The sequence below is a fragment of the Pholis gunnellus genome (genome assembly GCF_910591455.1).
Source record: "Pholis gunnellus genome assembly, chromosome: 7".
Classification (NCBI taxonomy): domain Eukaryota; kingdom Metazoa; phylum Chordata; class Actinopteri; order Perciformes; family Pholidae; genus Pholis; species Pholis gunnellus.
Window position 1 is genome coordinate 27,206,556 of NC_136533.1, and position 23,527 is coordinate 27,230,082.

At 41.9% G+C, this 23,527-nt stretch overlaps 1 protein-coding gene across 2 annotated transcripts in view; it reads left to right on the forward strand.

Moving 5' to 3' along the window:
* lrp5 (low density lipoprotein receptor-related protein 5) overlaps nt 1–23,527 on the forward strand; it is an 80,823-nt gene that overhangs the window by 19,563 nt on the left and 37,733 nt on the right. For both annotated transcript variants that reach the window (XM_079163535.1, XM_079163536.1), the window contains exons 4-11: nt 998–1,066; nt 1,238–1,366; nt 6,900–7,096; nt 7,220–7,351; nt 13,644–13,732; nt 13,843–14,061; nt 15,088–15,176; nt 16,382–16,553. In XM_079163535.1, the coding sequence (XP_079019661.1) occupies nt 998–1,066; nt 1,238–1,366; nt 6,900–7,096; nt 7,220–7,351; nt 13,644–13,732; nt 13,843–14,061; nt 15,088–15,176; nt 16,382–16,553 (1,096 nt within the window). The remainder of the gene's footprint in view (nt 1–997; nt 1,067–1,237; nt 1,367–6,899; nt 7,097–7,219; nt 7,352–13,643; nt 13,733–13,842; nt 14,062–15,087; nt 15,177–16,381; nt 16,554–23,527) is intronic.

The following is a 23,527-nucleotide window of genomic DNA, read 5'->3' on the forward strand; positions in this document are numbered from 1 at the left end:
CGATTTTGGGTTAGCATGACTCTCTCACACGAGGAAGGAATCAGGTTACAACAACAACTTATTCCTCATGTTCTTGTTCAGCACGTTTACTACACATTGGATTAAAATGTAGTGAGGATAAAACGTGAGAATAAAACAAATCTAACACACACACACACACACACACACTAATGAAATGTATTGTCTATTGACCTTGTTTACATGTGTTGCTTTTTGTCTGTGAAGCACTTTGAGCTTTGAAAAGTGCTCTATAAATAAAAGTTTATTATTACACAACAATAATCGATGATCATATTTCTTATGAGTCGATGATAATAATTAGTTTTGCATCCCTTCATCAAACAGCTATGAGGAGCAGAAGGCAGGAGAGTGAGGAGCTGTCCATCACTGACTCATCAGAGATCAGTGCACTGTTTAAGGAGCTTTTCCTTTGGCACTTGTGGTCGCCCCGAGCCCAACCATGCCACGCTGGTATTTTTCCATTACCAGTATTAACGCATCGAGTCGCACCAGTGTCGGCCCATCTCCGGGGTCGGGCCAAACTGTGTATTGGGCGACTCTACTAATACCTGTGCAGGAGACCAGAGAGACAGACGTTTAGCTCTCAGCTCTCAGCTCTTCTGCAGCTTCTCTCTGAATCTCTGTGGTCTGAAGTTCAGTTTGTCTCCTACAAAAAACCCAACACTTACTGATTGTTGCTGCTTCATAATCAAAGCGTTTGGATAGCAAAATAACAGAGGACGTTTCTTGTGAAGAATTTGTAGGAAATTAAACGTGTTTATCGGCAAAGTAGTGGAGCTTTGTTAGCGGCTATTCGTCGATAAAACAAGTCTACTAATACTGCAGGGAGGAAGAGTGAGCAGCAAACATTTGATTTATTGAAATGTTTATCCAACCGAGTCGAACCAAGCCAGCACAAACGTATGTAAGCAGGGTTATACTCACCTCTAAATGGCTAAATGCAGTTTGTTTCATTGACATATTTCTTTCCCTACAGCTACATGTACTGGACAGACTGGGGGGAGGAGCCCAGGATAGAGCGTGCTGGAATGGATGGCAGCAACAGGTACTATAGAACTGCATGACCCTTAAGCACACCTTCTGTAGCCACAGTCATGTTTGTAGAGTACAGTATCCTTCAGTGCAGCCAGATGTGCAGAAGCAGTACCAAGTTCTACAAGAACGCAACAAAGTGAAAGCAGCAGTTGTACGATCATGGCCTTCTGTCTCTTCTCAGGAAAGTCATAGTGGTGGAGGACATCTACTGGCCCAACGGTCTGACCATAGACCTGGTGGAGCAGAAGCTGTACTGGGCAGACGCCAAACTCAGCTTCATCCACAGAGCTAACCTGGACGGATCGGCACGGTACGGCTCCTTTTTGTGTGAATTCAGACAAATATTCTAAAGAAAAAGCTAATTTGAATAAGCTACACTTAAACGTAAATACCTGTAATCATAAACAAACTTACATTAAGGGAGAGGAGGGGATTTCTACAGATACGGTTCAGTTAAACAACACAGAGAGAAAAGTGTAATGACATGAGACTATAGCCTGGCTGTAGAGTTGGCTTCAGGCCTCATCCCTTTCCTGCAGCATACACTAAAGCCAGAAACAGATGATATGAAATATCTTCCCCCAGACGACCAGAACCAGAGTGCAGGGGCGATGCTGTAGCAATAATGATGCTAGCAGATATATTTGCAGAGAGCAGCAAAGCTCTGGCAAAACAGAGGGGGAGCGTCTTTACTTTTTTGTTTTTGTTTACCTTAAACTACTTGAGTTGACTGTATGAACTTGGTTCGACTTCACTCCCTTCATGGCGTGTTCCTCAAAAACTCTTGTCAGTGCATAATGCAAAGAAAACAGTTCTTTGAAGATGAATTAAGACTTGGCGGTCACTCATTATCAACATCTCATTTTCCTTCTTGGAATCGCATGCCTCTGTGACTATTGATTCCTCTTATTGATGCTTTCCGACAGTTGCCACGTGCACGCTGTATCGAGGCGCTAAATAACCTGATGGGGATGAACCCTACAATGTGAACAACAGATCACTGTTGAGCTCGGCAGGAGTAATTCTTCCACTTATGAATAATTTGTGTTGCGTTCCGAGGGTATCGTCACCACACCGGTAAGCCCACACTCCCCTATTTGATCCAGTCCATAGACTGTATATAAGAGGTGGACGTAGTCATCGTGACGTCACCCATTGGTTTGTGGACTGATGTTTTGAGGCCTTGAGTTTGTCGATCTCGCCGTTGCCATCTTGGCTTTTTTTGCAACCGATGAACGGAAGTGATCATATTTGGAATGTGGAGGAGTGACGTGGAGACACCGGATACGTCTCTGGTAGCAGCAGCGGCCTGTCAATCACAGTAAGCCCGCCCTAAAGCATACTCCGCTTTATGGTCTGTCTGACTCTAAATGAACATCATGCTGTATTGAAGAAGACTTGAAACTAGAGATTGAGACCATAAACTCATGTTTACAATGTTTACTGAGAGAATAAATCAAGAGAGAAGTAGAGTCATTTTCTGTCGTCTCAGGTTTACCGACAAACTTACATTGTCTGTTTGATTAGGTGGGAATAAAATGCACAAACGTTACAGTTCAAATTCAATTTCGAGATCCCCTACTAAAACTTGAACGATCAGCAGGAAATTCTTCTGAGTTTTTCGCCCCGTTCAACTTCTTCCCAACAGAGAAAAGGGAGGAGGGGAAGAGAAAAATAGCTGCACAGACAGAGTGAAAGAAAAATAGAGAGAGTATGAGAGAGTTGTCCAACACAAACAGAGCTGTGGTATGGAGGCCCCAGTAAAAACACACACACACAGCACCACACACACTCTCTCACAGCTCAATCTGGCCTTCTCTCCTTTAGTCCGCCCATCAGCCTTCTTTCTCCACATCTTATCGTTCGCTCTGTTTCAGAACGTTCCAGATCCGACCTAATAAGATTGTGACTTTTAGGTAAAAGTGAAAAGGTTCAGACATGAGACCGACATGTTCAATCAGCATGAGATTAAAGCAGAGCCCCCGACACTCTTATTTTAGCTCATTATTTAAAGGACACCTATCATGCTCATTTCCAGGTTCATACTCGTATTTTGGGTTACTCATAGAACGTGTTTACATGTTTTAACTCTGAATAAACATGTATTCACTCTGTCTGAAACGCTTCGTTTTAGCCATAGAGATTAAAAAAAGAGTAGAAGCAGACATTCCCATTCAAAATGTTGCAATTTTTATGTGTACCGTTGCTATTGTGACCGTTGGTCGCGCACCAAGTTACAAAAATTCAGAGGTGCACTACCAACTTCATAAAGATCTTAATTTGAGTAAATGTAAATGTTACTAAGCGTAGAGAGTAAATTAGTATAATGTGATAACTTGACACAGCGTAGAAAAGAACACTGCTCTTGGAAACTACTGCCAGTGTAGCGTAATGTTACCTGCAGCTAACTTACACAGTTGTGACAACACGGCGTAGATGTTGGATTAAACCAAAATTCTGTGGAAATGTATTCACGCTGTTGGAAAAATGGGGTATTCTCAGCCAGCGACTTTGTTCACACTATCACTGCTATCACTACATCCACTAGCTACTAGGGGTGGGAATCACCAGAGATCCCGCGATACGACATTATCATGATACTTAGGTCACGATACGATATTATCACGATACTACGATATGCTGAGTATTGCGATAACATATATTGCGATTTTTTTTTTTTCAACCGCAAATGATGTCCCCAAAGGTAAACTGTGTCAACATGTTTTATCTAATAAGATAAAGTTTTCAGTCTGTTCATCTCACGTCAATCATTTCTATTGCAGCAAAATGTGATTGTCAAGCAGACAGACTGACCAACACTGTCATAAAAACATCATAAATGTTGCACCTGACAAACTGAACTGTTTGTATTACAGTCTACATCATCCAACTTAACTGAATGCAAACGTGTCTATAACTTCTATAAGTACAATATAAGAGTTATATAACTCAGTATAACTTGCGATGCGTGGACGTCGAGGGCAGAGAGCCAGTTATGCACCGCACTCTCCCCATGAGCCTGGCTGCTGTTGGCAGATTTAACGCCCGTTGTGAGGCCAGATTGAGCGGGTGAGCGAAACACTTCACATGCAGGAATCCCGCTAACTGAACGGCAACGCCCACGTTAGAAGCGTTGTCGGTTACAACCACCAGGTTTTTGTCGGCAATCCCCCATTCTTATGCTGCATTTTGCAGGAGGTCTGTCATGTTTGCCCCGGTGTGACTTACATGTACTGCTCTAGTTTGGAGAACGAGAGACAGCAGTCGCCAGTCCTCTGTGAGATAATATGCTGTTATAGTCACATAGGAATCCACTGCACTTCCAGTCCACGCATCGCAAGTTAATGCAACTCTTTCTGCTGTACTCAAAAGATTCCTCCACTTTAAGCTGCACTTCTCTGTAGAGCTTGGGCACAGCTGTGTCGGTGAAAAAACGCAGCGACGGCCTTCCTTGTTAAATAAAAATCCAAATAAGTCCAGACTTCTGATTCAAATGCAGACAGCGCATTTCTGATTTCTTTCTCCGATGTCTCTCTTTGTTTTGACCAACTTCCTACCAATCACGCTGACCCATGTCATGTTGTTTTCTAGTGAGGTCAGCAGAGGGCTGACCTCACCAGAAAACAACTCAGCACCCTCTAGTGGACTGAAAAAGCAATTGATTTTATTTTTTTATATAATAAAAGATCGATACTTGGCTTCCGTGTATGGATACAATATCGCCACGCAAAATATCGCGATACTATGCTGAATCGATTTTTTCCCCCACCCCTACTAGCTACCTCTTTTATTGCTCGATGCTGCACAACACCGTGTTGTTACATAACCACAGCACTCATGTGTAGGTATGTTAAGACGATAGGATATTTGTGTCACAGTAAAGACATGTGCAGCTCTGTTAGAGGGGGAGGCTTTAATGTGAATATTCCTGACAGCTTGAGTAATACAATTATTTGCCTGTTTTCCAATTAATTTGCACACACACACACATGCAAAAGCTGAACAGAGCTTTGAAATCTGGAGTTGGTTAAATTTGTTCTTTCTTCTTTTTTTTCTTAACCACTGCTGGCAGCCTCCTCTGCTTTTACAACACACACACACACACACACACACACACACACACACACACACACACACACAGACACACACACACACACACACACACACACACACACACACACACACAGGACTAAAAATGATGATTGATGAAAGCCAGTTTCTGGTGTGTTGATATCCTAAATACAAGCCTCCTTTGATCCGGCGCCTAAGTGAGTTTGTGCGAGTGCATTTTCCTGTAAGTGATTTCTAAAGTGTGTTTTTAGAAAAGAACACACTTCTCCAGCCGTCACGCTCTTTGTAATTGTTTGGCCCTAAGGTTTGAGAGGGAATACCTTCTCCAAAGCTGCAAAATCTTCTAAATGTGTTGCTTTAATAATACTTGCCGTCCACATTGCACTGGAATGTGGTCGAGATATTCACGGTCCAAGAGGGGTGATTACTATTGGTTCTCTGGCCTTTTTGCTTGTGCCACCATCAGGCCAAACTTTCACTTTTACACAAGAAATCTAATGATCAGATCATAATAAATTGTAACGAACAAATGTGTGCACCCCCAGTGGGTAACGCCTTTACATTTCAATTATTTTATTTTCAAAGCTTTTCTTGAAAACCACCCTCATGCCAAAATGTTCTGCCAAGAGGACACACTCTTGTGATTTTAATGACCTAATGGCTTTCCTATACTGCCACCCTCATGACACATTTGACCCTTATATTTAAGCTTCACTGCTGATGAGTTTGTTGTTCTCCAACACCATTGTTTTGTGTTGTTTAATGAACATTGCGGTTTAGGGGTGAATAGAGGGGCTTCAGACTTTTAGGCCTCTGTTTTTCTTCCAGCACACAACCAGTAACATTGCTGTTTTGCTGCAAGTTCCTCAAATAGCTTCTTGAGGCTGGCTCCAAGAGTGAGTCAATCCCCATAGACCCTCATGTTAAAATGCCCAACTTTACAGCAGAAATAAACATGTTTACAGCCTGTTTATTTTTAAAACATGCTATTACAATCCAAATTGTGCCTTTTATTCAGCCATTGCAAAAAAAACGTGCAATGCACAAGTCTAACCAGGAAGGAAAACCTTGCTGTTTATTCTGGCACCATGTTGGCTACAGCGCTTTTAGTGGTCATGCAAGTCCAGTTACCATTTAATATATTGATGACAGTCTTATGTAAACATAGACGCATGTAAACACAACGGACAATATCGAGGTCAGCAAAGATTATTACGGTTATGTCCATATATCGGACAATAAGATGATAATGTAAAAATGAACGAGGTCATGTCCATATATAATACAATAAGTTGATAATCTGTGAATATCGTGACTAACCGTATTAAGGTATTGGATAAAGCCTCATTTTGGTGTTGGTATTGCGACCCATACTGGCACCGTTATCCAGCCATTTTAAACGATACCCAGCCGAGGTGGGTTGAGGGGTAAAGCTGAGGTTGCGTTTCGGCTGATCGGGTTGCTCTGCATAATTCTGCTACTGGCTTTGACGGGGTAATGCTGCCTTGTCTTACAACTAACTTAAGCGCAAATTGCAATTTTTGTGGATTAAGCTGACAACTCTTTCTGGTCTTCAAAATCGTGAAGACGGTTTGTTCACAACCATGTGCATCTGAATGATTAAGGAATATATACGTCTCTCATGGTGACGTAATTTAAGAGCCATTAAAGTTAATAATCCATGGCAGACAAGTAGCATTTTGTAATAGGATTCTCTACACAAAACACAAACCGCCCTCTGATTCTCAAGACTCTTTCATTGTGTCCTGCAGTGAAACAGTGGTGGAGGGCACCCTGACCCATCCTTTTGCACTAACACTGTCTGAGGAGACCTTGTACTGGACCGACTGGCAGACCCGCTCCATCCACGCCTGTAACAAACACAGCGGAGACAAAACCAGAGAGATCCTCAGTGGGATCTACTCTCCCATGGACATCCAGGTCCTGGAGTCCCATCGGCAGCCTTACAGTAAGTCAAATATTGGGTTTATGTTTAATACACAGTACAGCACCCATGCATGAAGCTAATCATATCTTCTCCATCTCTTGTCTCTTCTTCTTTCTCTCTCTTTCTGTGTCGACGTCACTGCAGTCCAGACTCCCTGCAGTGACGACAACGGTGGCTGTAGTCATCTCTGCCTACTCTCTCCAGTCCAGCCCTTCTACAGCTGTGCCTGTCCCACGGGAGTCCAGCTGAAACCAGATGGAAAGACATGCAAACCAGGTATGGATCCTATTTACATCAGTACGACTACTAATGAAACAGCCACTGGCAATCCCTAAGAGAAGAGTTCTTTTCAACCTGATTGACTTATAGTTGTTGAAACCCCAAAAGGATTTGATAAGATGCTGAAGTCAGATTTGACACATTCTATTGAAACCCAAATTACTGGAAAAGACAGAGAGAGCAAAATTAAGACGCTATTAAGAACAATTTTGTGCTCAAGTAAACAATGTAATCACACTGACACAGCAAAATAGTCCCACCTACGAAGCGTGGTTAACAAGACGTGGGCTCCGTGTTTCAAGATGGTTCAGTTGGTTGCCGACATCGAACCCCTCGCACTGAGGGCACTCTGTTCTGGTTGACAGTCTCGCCGGGAGCCCCGTCCACCCCTGCAGGGAAAGAGGGCGCAGTTAGCACTAAGTCCACGGCCCCAGGAAGTGACGAGATCCGGGCATGGGGTGCGGTGAAGCTTGCTGCAAGCCGCTTTCCCCCCTTCTTAAGCCTACATACTAGAGCCGGTGACCAGGGAGAGGATCCCCCCCCCCCCCCCCCCTATCTAGTTTATAGGTGATTAACGGGAAACAGTGGATTCGTCGGGGGACTTTCTTTTTTTTTTATCACGGAAAATAAGTTGTAGAATGCCGTAGGGGGGTAAAGATAGATCGTTCTGGATCGATGTATCGTTTCAATAATCGACGACCCAATATCATCAATGCTAAGTGAAAACATTGATACATATCATCTTTAAAATAAGGCCTTTACCTTGAAATTACCAAGAAATGACTTGTGTCCCCATTTCCTCCTGCCAACAGAGCCCAGTATTAACATTGTCAAATCATACTTGAATTGCTTTTTGTGAGTTGATATTAATGTAACTGATTGTGTTAAATAGGCAGAGGATATTGATCGCAGGCCTCTGAATGGAAATTGTATCCTGGCAGACTTTTTACATTTTTTAATTGGGTTTTGCAGGATTATACAACATTTGTATCAAATACAAATACAATTGCCTTTTTATAATGTGTCCAAGGAAATGACGTGTTATCAACAAGCATCGTATCGTTGTCCAAAGACTCAATACGATATGGTATCGTGATGATTTACACCGCTAGCTCGACGTGTTTAGTTAATTTGCTGACCTGCCGATGCTGAAAGGATGCACGGTGCAGCCCTAGCTCGCAGTGGATTCACAGAGTATCTCGTATGCGGCCATTTTCTGCCGTGTGTACTGTCGTGTCCCAGCGTAGAGCGCATCAGCTTGAGAACAAGTAAAGAACGACCTCTCTGCTAGCAGAGTGGGGCACTGACTGACTGACCGGCCCGCTATGTTGATTCCCACGGTGCTAAAACAATAGAGCCTTCTTCTGCAAAAAACACAACACTGTGCTGGAGCGCGTCTGTCGGTTAGGCTGCGTTATGTGAACGTATTCAATTTGAACGAAGCATGCCAACCAATCATTTAGCCACTGTTAACAATAAAAAACTACAATGCTCTATTGTGTCAGCCTGCAGTCCGTGTGTGTGTGTGTGTGTGTGTGTGTGTGTGTGTGTGTGTGTGTCTTTGTGTCCGTGCTTCTAATTTGTTTTGCTTGGCTGGTTAAATTGAAGCCGTTTGTTATTACGCTGGCAGCAGAGCGTGTGTGTGTGTGTGAGAGAGTGAGTGAGAGTGAGTGAGAGACTGTTTGTCAGAGGTCTTTAAGTGTCTCAGAATGAAGTTGAGTGAAGAGAAGAGTGGAATCACAGATGCTTTCCCTCCTTCCCTTTTCATTCTTTCCCATTATTTACTCCCCTCCCCCCTCGCCTCAGTCATTTAGGTAACGACGGAACAACTTTCAATCTCAAATCCGATTGGTGCCAAGGCTGAGAGATGCCAGATTCTGATTGGTTGTGAAATTACAGCTGGAACGAGATACAGAGAAAGATTTACATGATTTGTAGAACTATGTGTTTTTTAAATATCTGAGCTATTTGACATTATTTTAGATATTGGCAATTATGTGCTATGTAGTGTATAATGAGGGCACAATTTAACTACAGATAATTTATCCTCTTTGTAGATTTTTATAAAATGTTACACCTAATTTAAATCTCTATACAGTCGCGGCTTTGTCTCTGAGATTCAGGTGAATCGGCCTTAAATGTGAGACGAGAGAGAGAGAGAGAGCGAGAGAGAGAGAGAGAGACTTTGAACTGCTTTAAATGGGAGCTCTTCAGAGTCAGAGGTGTGAGAGACAGAAGAAAAACCGTTAATTGTCTCCCATGAGGGGAGATTGGCTGTTCAATCCGAAACCAACAGCTAAAACACAGTGAGGATCCCTCAGGACAGCAGAGCCCTTTGTTTCCTGGAGCAAGGAAAGGGATGAACAGAAGAGCTTGGCTCATGCTTCAAATCTTTTTCACCACAGACAGACAGACAGATGTTTTTGGAATTGGTGTCTATGACTTTATTTGTGTGTGAGGCCGTTATTATTATTATTGTTATTATTAGGCTATATTGCTGCTTTTTTTCCCACCGAGGCTGCTCGGTAATTGTTATATGTAGTGCTCTCTCTTTAGGGGTGGAAAGTAACTAAGTATGTTTATTCCAGTGCTGTACCTAAAGGTGCTAGATTCAAAATGCAGAGCATTAATATAGCAGCAAACAACTATTAGCTATGTAAACATGACATTGCTGCGCGTTCCTTTTAGTGCATCCCTCACAGCTATGCACTGCGCTCATACGGCTCACAGCCGGCGCTATGCACTGCGCTACGTCTCACAGCCGGCGCTATGCACTGCGCTACGTCTCACAGCCGGCGCTATGCACTGCGCTACGTCTCACAGCCGGCGCTATGCACTGCGCTACGTCTCACAGCCGGCGCTATGCACTGCGCTCATACGGCTCACAGCCGGCGCTATGCACTGCGCTCATACGGCTCACAGCCTCCGCTATGCACTGCGATATGGCTCACGGCTCTTAACATGGGGAGCGCAGTGCATCAATCGTACATATGCTCTGAATTTCAAATGTAGCACCTTTGAAGTCCCAGTGAAACGGACGTCAAAGCGCCTTTTGCTTCTGTGCTGTGATGTATTCCCAGAGGAAACAGAATATTTTGTTTCACAGGAAGAAAAGTCATTTGGATTGTGATATAAAATACAAAGAGATTGTGGTTTTTTGTGCATATATTGTTAAATATGGCACAATATGGTGTGATGTAATAGGGTCGAAAATGCGCTTTTCATTTCATTACTTAAAGTACAATTTCGAGGAACTCTTACTTTTGTTGAGTACTTACATTTCATGCTACTTTATACTTCTACTCCACTATCGGTACGAAGTGTTGTACTTTCCACATTTATTTCACAGCTGTAGTTACTACTAACTTTTCATATTAAGCTTTTAGAACACATCATAAGCCCATAAAATATTCTGAATTGTTAAAGATTAAACCACGTGTCAGATCTCTATGAGTTGTTAGCTGTTCCACCAAACAGACATTTTCCCCCCTGAAACTCTCACATTGCAAAAACGTCCAACTATCCTACTTTTAGCATAAATATAGAAGCAAAGATTAGAGAAAAGTCGTTGCGAAGCAGACCTTTGTTTTGTTTGGAAACAGATTGTTATTGGACCGTGGGGTTTGGCTCTAATCCAGATACCACATACTCAGACTTGGGTCTGCTTGGATGGTGCCTTGACATCTATACTTTAATAACACAAGCTTTGTAGAAATGAAAATTTTTCTCCAATGGGAGGAAAAATGTCTGCTGTTCATCAAGTTCATAATGATACTGACTCTCGACCCCTCAGATTTAGCTAGTGACTTTTTGGAGCTAACTAGATATAAAGTAGTTAAAACTAGCTACAACCTGAGCAGCTACAACAGTAACTTACTGCTTAACAATCTGATAATGTGTTATATACTAATATTTCAGTCACAGGGGACATTTTAATTGCATAACCACTGCTTTGACGGCTGATACTAAGTATATTTAGCTTAGAATACTGCTACTTGTAGGCGAGTATTTTTAAATCTTTTATCGATACTTACTTTGACTTAAGTAAAGGATCTTCTACCACTGCTCTTAGGGTCTGTTTGGGTTGAACACATTTTGGATTGGGTCTAGTATCCTTGAGTAAGGTCTGATGTGCCCACGTCCGATCAGGTCTTTCTATTTGTAAAAACTATTTATGCACGTCAGGTGTTAGTAGGTTTACCATGGGTCTGTTTTGGATTGTGAGGACCTCTAGTCGGACTGAGCTAATGTTAAAAAGTGCACAGCTGTCAACAATTTAATTAGGGCTCATCAGTCTGATATCAAAACCTTGTTAGACATGATATACTGTACCAGTTTATAAGCACTGTTATCACCATAAGCTGCTAGCCGCCGGCTCAGCCGTCACCATGTTGAGAGCCGTGTTGAGACAACAGATATGCTCTGAATATCGTTTTGAGCACCTTTAAAAATAACTGAACAAAATGTCACTTCATTTTGTTTCAAGATGGAAAAATAAACTGTAAATATCCCTTATTAATATCAATGGGAAGGATCTTTCCCGCTGATTTTTAATTCTATTTTGTATTTACTTACTTTTGACAACATTGGTTTTCATATCATTTCATCGTTATCTCATCAAACTTTATGAAGCGTTTGTACGTTCATGCCACTTTCATAGATATTTACATTGGACCATATAGATCATGTGGTATTTGTGTTGGTTCTCAAAGGTTGATCCTCTTGGAATTTTCCTACAGACCGACCCAAACCCAGACCATTTTTCTCAACCCGCAGTGTACACACAAGGGGAATTATAGTTTATCTGATCCCAGACCTTATTATATCTTTCCAAGCTGTTAAAGGTTTGCCCTGCATTATCTATTGCTCCTTGTAGGGGGGGGGGGGGCTATTGTACAATTGTACAAAATAATCTTTCTGAGAGGTGTTGGTTCATCTCCATGGCATGGGCTGTAGTCTGTGATGGGGTTGTAGTGAGTGCATTGCATTACAAGGTGCAGTATACTGAATGCACAGAATTATATTTTCAAAGGGTCATTTGAGCATCAATGGGTATTTCAGCATCATCACACTGAGAAAAATGTTCAGACAACTGATGTCATCAGGGTTATTTAGGCTTGGACTCGAAGACTACTTTATAACCTGCATTTAAAGTGTGGAGTTTGAAAGACATGGCCATTGAATTAGGAACTAAAAGTCAGTCTTTAAAAAAAAATATTTCTCCTGCGTTTCCCAAACTTTATGGACATAGAAAACGGCATCACCACTGTTCCCATGTATATGGAAGAAATCCTTTGCGCGTTAGCAAGTATATACAGTACATGGAGTCTGGTAGCTTAATTAAGGGTTTATTTAGACCAAACCAGAGCTGGTGATTGTTGGAACAGCGGAAAGACTTACCAAGACTAAGTCCAACGTGGGTAACATAGCATCACACTGGAAAGGGGTAGAAAATGAACATGTCCACCCACAGTGACTACTACAGAGTCATTTATTCTAGGAATGAATGCCGATTGTAACCTTTACCACTAAAGACAAAAGCCAGATGTTAGTGGGTGTTAGTGAGTTTTTTGTCCATTGGGACAGTTTTAGCAGACATACTATAAAGGGGAAAGTTGTCAGTATAGAAGCTGAACCATATAATATGTTGTGGAAACTGTGTTATTTTAAAGGGGAACACTACCTAATTAAGAATTCTAATATTTTATTTTCATGGCCGAGGAAAGTTCAATCAATCTGTGAAATGAGCTACTCTCTCTCAAAGCCAAATACCAGAGAAGGAAGTATCTAACTTCTGATGTCTCAAAGTATTAGGTGTGGAGCTGCTCTGTAGATGATAAAACAGGGGACTGATTTAGTGACTAGTTTTTGGATTTGGGAGAGATATTTTCCCATTTACAAATATGTTTGGACTGTTTTAGGTCTCAATTACACCGAGATGCGCCGCTAGAAAGGCCTCTCGCCGTTTTTTTGTCGCTTTTTCAACCCACATAAAAGTTTTTCTAATAATAGAAAAAAGCTTTTCAGAGCCAGACGCAGAGTCGCACCGCTCTTCAATGTCACAGTTGGCCTAGACAGCTGATCGAATCAAGCAAGAGGCAAGCTTTACTATCACTGACTTCCTAATTTTGATGCCGGCAGATGTGGTAGGGCTAACTAGCTAGTTAGCTGTTGGGCTGTGAGAGAACTACGGATTATGTGAGAGGGAAGGGGGGAATACGTATCTTATGTCTGTCACAAACCCTCCTGTGACCCGTATCAATCAACGAAACGTGTCTGGTTTGTTTAGGAGCAGAGCAGGTTTTGCTGCTGGCTCGGCGGACTGACCTGAGGAGAATCTCATTGGACCTGCCAGACTTCACTGACATAGTACTCCAGGTAAACACACACACACACACACACACACACACCACACACACACACACACACCACAGACACAGGTCTCGTTGCCCCCTCACATCTTCGGCATTGTTCCTCTGCTCATGCAGGTTGATGACATTCGCCATGCCATCGCAATAGACTATGACCCGGTCGAGGGTTACGTCTATTGGACGGATGATGAGGTTCGGGCCATCCGGCGATCCCACATCGATGGCAGCAATGCCATGATGCTGGTTACCACGGAGATCAACCACCCGGACGGTATAGCTGTGGACTGGGTGGCCAGAAACCTATACTGGACCGACACTGGCACTGACCGGATTGAGGTACAGCTTTACCTTAGGGTTCTACTACTAACTACTGCTAACAAGGTACTTTGTCGCAATAGTTTCTTGAAAATGAATCTCTACAACACTGACTGCTGTCGTGGTGTACTTTATTATTGCTTGATAAATAGGAATGCAGTCCCAGTCAGGCCTCACTGGTTTATCCTGTGCAGCTTAACACAGAATAAAACCATCATGGGGTGATTCGCAATTATGGCTGAGCTGTTAAAAAAATAATAAACAATAACAAAATCTAATTGCGACTATTTTCACTGTTGTGATAAGATTAGCCTTATTAGAGGGAATGATCATTTTTTACATCATTATTCTCATTTTCATTTCCACAACATATTCCATTTACAATGGTATTTTGACCCAACTTTTTCCTTTAAAGCTTGGGTTGGTAATCTTCAAAAAAACAGCAAGAATATGCTAGATATTAAAAATGATCCAACAGAAAAACCCAACCCGGTGTCGCTAACTCTTTTCAAATGAAAGTAGCTAACAGCGCTAGCTCCAAAAGGGGCTCAAGCTAGCAACGAAGCCGACAACACTGACAGCCCATCTCTTCAGGCCTCCCACAAAAGCCGCGCCCCCAAAATATTTCACTCTGAACGTAAACAACCAACATGGCTACTGTAAGTACTCAAAGCTGTTAAGCTAGCATCTTGTGGAAGACTCCAGTGAAGAGTGCACGCAGGTAGGCCGTCGAATCCTTCCAATCGGGCCAAATTAAAAAAACAATATTCTTTTTTTCTCAGAGCATTTGATTTATTGATTGCTGTCAGAATGTAATGATAATTTCAACAAATATAATAAAAAATATTTTTGTACAACATTACCAACCCTTGCTTTAAACAAATTGAAAATTGCAGTCTAAAATTTAGATGAATTGTTCGGCCCTATTCATAATAAGAAAAAAAAACAGCCAGATGTGAACAAACTGTTTATAACCATCTGAACTATTTAACTGCAAATTAACTGCAAGTATGTTGTATTTTAATATTGTATCATGCTTCATTCCAGGTCACCAGGCTGAATGGAACATCTCGGAAAATTTTGATATCTGAGAACCTGGATGAACCCAGAGCCATCGTCCTGGACCCCATGAATGGGTAGGTGTTAGCATTTGTGTATGTATCAGCAAGACGGAAACTATCACTGAGGACGGTATGGTCAAATTGTCAGAATTTTTTGGGGGGGAGGGGCAATCTCGGGAGAGTTAACGCTCTACAATTCAAAATGAACCAGTAGTTAAATACTTTTTAGGCTCAGTACATTTCATTTTGACCAAAATAGAAACAAATCATTGCCCAAATTCTGACCAACTAAATGCTAATAAATAATTGCTAATGTGGACGAGACTTTGCTGCAGCATCCAGGCCGTGGTTCCACTTGTTTTTTTAAAGCGACTTTTGTCATCCGATCATGCCAGACACGCATTAACGTAAGTCTGGACGCTCTGCGATCGGACCACACATTTAGTTTGCTTGTCAGTGAGGTGTGCACAGCATGTGGATACAATCCGGACAATTTATCAAATGTAGGTCTCCATCGTCTCCCCCCCCACACACGGGAGTTCCTCTCCAGAGACTAGCAAATGGAAGAGAGGAGAAAAAACACGGTTTCCTGGTTTTGCTTGTTCAAAATAAGAGCTTTTAAATAATGAAATAACGTGGGACTTTTATTAGGAAAAATTCATAGGAAAATATTCATCACTGAATTAGTGGAGCTTTGTTAGCGGCTATTCTTTAATAAAAACAAGTCTACTAATACTTCAGGGAGGAAGAGTAAGATGCAAAAATTACTTTGATTTTTACCACAAAATATATCTGATCACTACCCTATCAGACAGGTCACATTGAAGTGTGGACACACACATGCAGACACAGCTGAGTCCAAGTAGTGTTGAAAAGACAAACGTAAGATGTTCACGTTGGGAAATAAATGACAGACCAAAAAAATATTTAGAATTCCAAAGTTTGATACATTTTAGAGACCGGCTATAGCCCTGCATAATGCCTGGCCTTATCAAGCAACAATAACAACATCAACAACAACATGTTCAATCTCATGCATCAAAAAACTACAGGACAAACTACAGGACATGACAGAAAAATCCAGAAATAAAGAGCGTATTAAACTCTACTGGTATCAAGGCTCGTTTTCATTAGAAAGCTGTTGGTGGAAATGCACATCATCTGCATAAGAATATTCCTAAACTGAAATGTATAAACTCCATCTAATCTACATGGGAAATGTTTCTGATTGAATGACTGCAAGTAAGCTCCACTCGTCTTATCGCCTCCACCTCTTTCAGCTACATGTACTGGACCGACTGGGGCGAGCATCCCAAGATCGAGCGGGCCCACCTGGATGGAACGGAGCGGTTGGTTCTGCTCAACAGCTCTCTGGGTTGGCCCAACGGACTGGCGATCGATTACGCGGCAGGAAAGCTATACTGGGGAGACGCCAAGACCGACAAGATAGAGGTACGTCCACCGGCGGTCCATACAATGTCTATGTATGGTTTCACCAGCTCCCCCTCAGCTGGGAGACCGTTGAAAGAGCGAAAGGAAACGTGAGAAATCAGAGGTGGCATGAGGATGAATTGGATGTGTGTGCGTGCATGTGTGTTTTAATGGTGACCCAATGGAATGTGGAGTTATGCAATAGCTGGACACCCTTGCGCACCATTGTGTAAGATTGTTGTCATCTGGCCCGGTCTCTACTGGTCCGTTGTGATCCGGCCTGTCTGGTCCGGTTTGGTATGGTCATACATTTCGCGACAGATACACTGTACATCCTGCAAAGTGTCAAGTCGCTGAATATTGAACTTTTGAATCTTGAATGATCGCTTCCAACTTGGTGAGACGAAACAAAGAAGATGAGTTAGCGGCTGCAATAGAAAAATCAAATAATGATCTTTTTTTTTAAATAACACTTGACCCTTTGGACTGACAAGAAATCCCTGAAGGAGATATCATGAATGATGGATGGCTGACTTATGACAATGTCTAAACGGTGATATTCTGGCTGTGTGGCATTACTTGGATAAGTAACGCTATTTCTATGACTCCTGTCTGGCGAGTGACTGTAAGGAAGAGCATGTTCAGAAATGACTGCATGCTACCAGCTGTCATCTTGTCACTTAGTCGGTCAAGCAGGTCAATGTGCTGGATGTAAAACGGTTGACCGGCTTTCCAGTCATTGTAAACACATGGAACTTGAGAAGAAAAAATAGAATGTCCTAGAAAAAAGATTTTACAAATATTTTACCGTTCTCCTATTTTCCTTTAGCTGATTATGAACTACAAGGCTATCTATCAGAGCTTGAAGTCTTGTTCAGGATCATAATAACATTCAAATGGTAGTTTATGTAGTATTTTGGTTATGTTGTGGAACACGTCACATGGTAGCACGTGACTTTACATCTTCCGATGTGGTGGAATAATGTAAAATTGGTTAGCACGTTTGGTTCAGTCGCTAAAGTTGACGAGCTTGTTTTGCCAGCAAAAGGTTGAAGGTTTGTGATTCATCTTTAGCTAGGGGCAATGATTTCAAATGTGTGTCGAGAGATTTGGATAATAACTACCTGGAAATCGGGTTTATTGACAATGAATGGGAGCCCAAAACACCGGCTAACGGGACTTTTTCACTTTGCTAGCATTGCCTCTTCAATCGTGATGCTGCATTATTAATGTAAAATGGACCATGACATGAGATTAAATGTTTAACCTTTGTAGCGGCAGCTCACAGTGGGTGTGTATAGTCTTCTTAAACACACTTCTTAATATTAGCTTACTACTAAGCGGCTAAAGTATGGTGACACAGACCGATAAGAGACAGTAACCGTTAATAATTAGAACAAACTTTTCTCTGACTTCTGTACATTTAGGTATTTAAAGTTCAGTCTGGATTTGTCAAAATTGTAGGCTAATATTTGTGTTAGTGTTGTTCAGACAGAAATGGTCAATATAACTCATAAGAACAAAGAGATGAATTAGTGCATGGGGTGATCTGTCCTGGAAAACGATCTGTAGAAGAGAGCTGGAACCCTGTCCATGATGCTAGGCCTTAAGAACTGAACTGTGACCAGGACCAGACCAGAACAAAGGCATTAAAACGTAGCGTAGGTCTGATAGGAGAATGGGACAACTGAACCAACCAACAGGAGAGTGATTTATATTTATTATATGTGTACGTGAGGGGCATTGAAGAAAAGACCACTTGGTCAGCTTGAAAATAGAGTACCTACATATTTCCAACTCTCTGTAGATATTTGGATACATTTTGTCACTCAGCTGAGGAAGCAGCAACAGTGGAGGTGTCCACACCCAAGAGGCCGGGCTTGGTTGTTGTTCTGGCTGCCCTTCCCCCCCTCTCCCCGACTTCTCTAGTTCCTTTAAAGCAGGTGTCCTCCATTAATTCTGTCAATATCATAAACTGTCTCTTGTTTTGGACATTACAAAAACCAGAAGTCAGTCTCCTGCTCTTTTCTTCTCTCTGTTTTTGTGGTTTTTATTTTTTTCAACTTTCAGCTTGTTACTTCTCTTTGATCAGTATTCCATTCTCTTTCCATTTCTGTCTCCTCAGCGTTTGTATCCGATTTTTGTCTGTTCAGTGTTGTCGTCGCTGCGATTTGGTGGTTGTTGTGGCGCCCGCAGAATTGGACAAGTCTAACATATTTTCACAGCGGCGGAGAGGAGAAGGGTGAACGCTAGTGCAAAATAGTGAATGCCTGAGCTTTCTGGCTGAATGCTCACCAATTGAAAAGGGGTGGCTTCTCTCTCTGTCTCTCTGTCTTTCTCTCTCTCTTTCTCTCTCTCTCCCCCCTCCCTCTCTCTCTTTGTGTGTGTGTGTGTCAGGGTAAAAGGACCCACCTCAAAGGGCTTTTTTTCACGTTTCAGCCTTGTTTTTATCCCGTTGAAAAGAAATTGCTGGGTGTGAAGACATTTCTATTGTATGTCTGCCTGCGTCTTTCTATCTGTGTGTGTGTGTGTGTGTGTAGTCTGATTTTGTTCAGTGTTTGTGACACACGTATGATGGCTCAGGATGCCCACCTTAAGATCTGTAGCCGTGTTTGCATCTCAATCACATACTGTACATTCACTGGAAGTTGACGGTAACTTCTTTGTTGTTTTGGCCATTCTTTTGTTTATTAAATGAATTGCTGATCTTTGAACACACTGACATTGTCGAGGTGGGGTTAAGGAACACGAGCATTCAGAAGATTGCATTTGATTTGGTTCTATTGGTTTCATTAGTGTTTCTGGCTGAATTCAAAATGGCTTACAAAACTCCCCGACAATGTCTGGAGTGACACGATCAACGAGGCTACTTGTGTCATCTTTGCTGTGCATGGAACTCGTTCAGGTTGCAGGTTTGTGGCTCTTGTGGCTCCTGCATTGGGTTCCAAACTTGTCAGGGCCAGGACAAGCGCATTACGTCCATGTCGCTGCGAATTTACGACACTATATAGATTCAACAACCTAAATAAGGAGGCAGCTGGGTGGAGGGAGATCACCTAAACATTTCCTACTTGCTGTTGGCTACATTATTCAAGTCATTCCCAGTAAATATCACTGTATAAAATGTCTAAATTTAAGTACAAACGGCGGAAGACAGCAAGTACTACTCGACCCATCTTTTAAATGCTTCTGTCTCCAGTCGGATCTGGAGCTGATAGGTACACAGCTTGCTGTTAGGACGCGGTGTTACTTTTTCATTTGCAACTAATGAAGGTGACGTTACGTGACTCCCGTGATGAAGTGTTGTTTTTATCCTAAGAACAAATATTCATTTTATATTTGTTAACGTGGTTAATCCTATGTTATGACAAGTTACAAGCAACATGGCTTATTCTAATCAGATTGAAGAGTGCTCACGCATTCTGACAATTTAACTTTGGCCTCACTTGAACTTGACTTTACAAATCTGTCCATTAAGTTAGTTTGTGTGGGAGATGATAGATGAAACAGAGTTGGGTATATTAACAGCTGAAAGAATAAAATGTCACACAGACACCTGAAATGTTTAAAAGAAAATTACTGTTGACTATAGTGACTTTTTCTTTTTTTTTAGCTGCAACAAATAATTTATTAATTGTTTGAAAGAAAAAGAAACGGCAACTATTTTATCATTTAATCAAAGGTGCTTTTGATGGTTCTGAAATGTGACTTTTCGTTGTTTCTTTTCTTGGTCTTGCATTATAATCAATTGAACATGTTTGGGTTTTTGAGTGTCACCTGATAGTATGAATATCTGTAACATGTCATATTATTTACTGTAGGAGTGGCGTGTGCAAAGCGAGCCTGCCAAGCAGCCGAAAAACTGAACAGCGCCCAGCTTTTTACCTTTTGAAAGAAAGAAGAGAGAGAATGATAAATGAGCCAGACCGAAGACTTTGTCCAAGAACACTGGAGGAATGCTCTCCCCCCACCCTCTCTCTCTTTCTCCCTCTATGTTTTCAAGTCTTTTTTAAAGAAATCTGACTCCCCCTCTGGAACCTCCCACCCCTCCCCCTCCTCTGTGGAAAAAAACCCTGTGAAGATACCGCACCCACCCCCAGCCACCCCTTTCTAAAAAGGAGTGTGTGTGTGTGTGTGCATGAATGTGTTTGAGAGTGTTAGCCGCTTTGACTGATGTGCACACACACACACACACAAAAAACGACTGCTTTGTTGTGATTATGCAGATTGACTGTGTGTAGCGCCATTCAATCACACTGCTGAACCATATGGTAACTGATTGTGAGTGTGTGTGTGTGTGTGTGTGTGTGTGTGTGTGTGTGTGTGTGTGTGTGTGTGTGTGTGTGTGTGTGTGTGAGGTGGAACTCAGGGAGGTGTATATGGTGGAATTTCCCCTGCTTAAGGCCCTGCACCTTGATTCAATAGCTAGTCTTCTTGGCTGTGTCTTGTTTCTGTAACCGTCCAGCTTAATGTCTCTACAACACCAACTTAGACATACCAACCAGTTACATTTACTCAAGTACGGTATTTAAATATAATTTTGAGGCAGTTGTACTTTACTTAAGTGTTTCCATTTTATGGTATTTTTACTTTCAGAGGGGAATATTGTACTTTTTATACTATATTCATCTGAAGAGTAAAATGTACTTCCGCATGAATGCAATCAATTAATAAACTTTCTATATTGGTACTTTATTACATTTTTCTGTTCATACAATTTAGAATGCAGGACTTTAATTTGGTGGCTCCAGAGCTCAATGCACGGCAACTAGAGAAAACAGATAGACAAAACAGAAACAAATGAAGAAAATATAAAAAAAATACATATGCACCATAACCAAACTCACTGCGGGTATAGAAATCACAACCCAATACAGAACCGTGCTGTAAATTTAGACAACATGAACATCCTGTAAATTCAAGCACTGTAAAATAAAACGTACTGTTTCTTTTTGTCAAAATAACTGTTTAGATAATTATGGACAATCTACCTTTATATATTTGTACTTAATTTAATTAGTTTTTATGCCGCATTCTCTTTCCATAGAAATCGTGCTCACAATATAATCGGATTTAATCAGAACATCTTAACAGGGGAGACCTGACAACATTTAATCAAAGTTATTACGAGTATTTCTGCACTGTAACTAGTATGACAATTTAAAAGGTCTTCACAGCACATCTAGGTGCTGTTACTGACTGGTATTAAGGAGTTCTGACCGCAGAGAATGATGCTCGAAGGAGCTCCAACAGGACAACGGGATCCTGCACCGCGAGTACCAGACATTGGTCCAACAACCAGAAAAAGAAAAACAAGGCAGACAGGGAGGCCATGAGTCAACAAATAGTAGCTCTTAAAGATCGGATTCAGGGGCTCAACTCAAAGCTTCAAGATGGAAATGCATTTAATGAAAAGTTTAATGTACTGATGGAAGAAAAAGAAGCCATGAGCCGACAACTTCTCTCCCAGCAGCTTAAAGAGACTGTCAAAGAATTGAAAGTCTTTTAATAAAAATACAAAGAAATAAAGGAAGAAAAAGAGGCCATGAGGCAGCATGCTGAAGCTCTGAGATAAAACATTTAGAAGCTCAACACAAAGCTCCTATCTGCACAAAACTTGAGTGTCCAGCAGGTGAAGCCCTCAGAGGCAGAGAACGAGCTTCACCAAAAGAAGGTGATGCCCAACATAAGAGAGGAGTGCGACAAGTTGATCCACACAAAACAGCAGGGATTTGAAACTTAAAATCCAGCACTTGGAGAAAATACTTTCGAAGGAGAAAAAGCAGAAAGATGTCTTGAAGCCAGAAAATGCTGCTCTGCGTCAGAACATGAGGGAGCAAGATAAACTGGCGCTGAAACTGATGGATGGGTACGAAAAAACAATCAAACTTGAAAAGAGGCTCCATGAAGCTGCAGTTCAAGACTGTACCACAGGACCCAAAGCCTGGACCGCACTGAAGGCTGACACGGAGGCCACGAGGCAAAAATACGATACCCTGCAACGGGAAAATGAGAAGCACAAATTGAACCTCCAAAGGGAAAAATATCTGCGAGTGCAGCTGCAGCTGAGGGCCTGAGAGATGGAGCAGCAACGGCTTGATCACAAAGAGCTGGTACAAAAGCTGAGGGAACGTTGCAAATGAAACAGGCGCCCCATCACGGTGAAACGGGGTTGCTGAGCCGCCACCTCAACATCACAGAGGAAAAGTTCCAGGCCAGGTTCAGAACAAGCTGGTCTGCCAGGAAAATTCCGCTCTGCTATGTCAGATCCTGGAGCTGAGCCTAGGTCAAGAACGAGCTCCGTGATCAGGTGGACACGCTCCAAGTTCTGCTACAGCTGAAGACCAGGGAGAACGAGACCCTCTGCTCCGAAATCCAGTCCTTGGACCGGACGGAAGCCGGGGAGGGTGGACATTATCTTACCTTTCTGGATGGTTGTCGCATCTGGTCAAACAGGAGCCGCAGATACCACCGAGAAAGCGTTACGTGAAGATCGATAGCATCAACAGCAGCTAGCACTGCTGGCCAACATTTGGGACATACTAAGAAGTTGTGTTGTAGAATAACCTTACGAGACCTCATATAATTTGGTACTTTGATCTTAGCTTGTATAAACATGTTTAAAAGATCAACAAAACATATCCCAGAAAAGTACACACAAACATCATTTGACCTGCAAAAAGTGTCTGACTCGGTCTGGAGAAGGAGGGCATGACACAATGAGAGGACCAGATATGTTTTGTATTGGTTCAGTCAATGAGATTTGATTGGTGAGATGTGGTGTCAGGTTTGGGTCTCGGGTATAAAAGTCATATGTAAGAATTCTGACTCTTGGGATTCGTTGTGAACTGTCCTTGTGTACACAAGAATAAAACGATGTCTGCTGGTTGCTACTCCAACAACTACGTCTCTTCTCTTCATTTCTGCCACAACAGTTGAAAAAATATTATCCGCAGATTTACACAATGTTAGTCCATGGGAAATGGTCTTTTTGG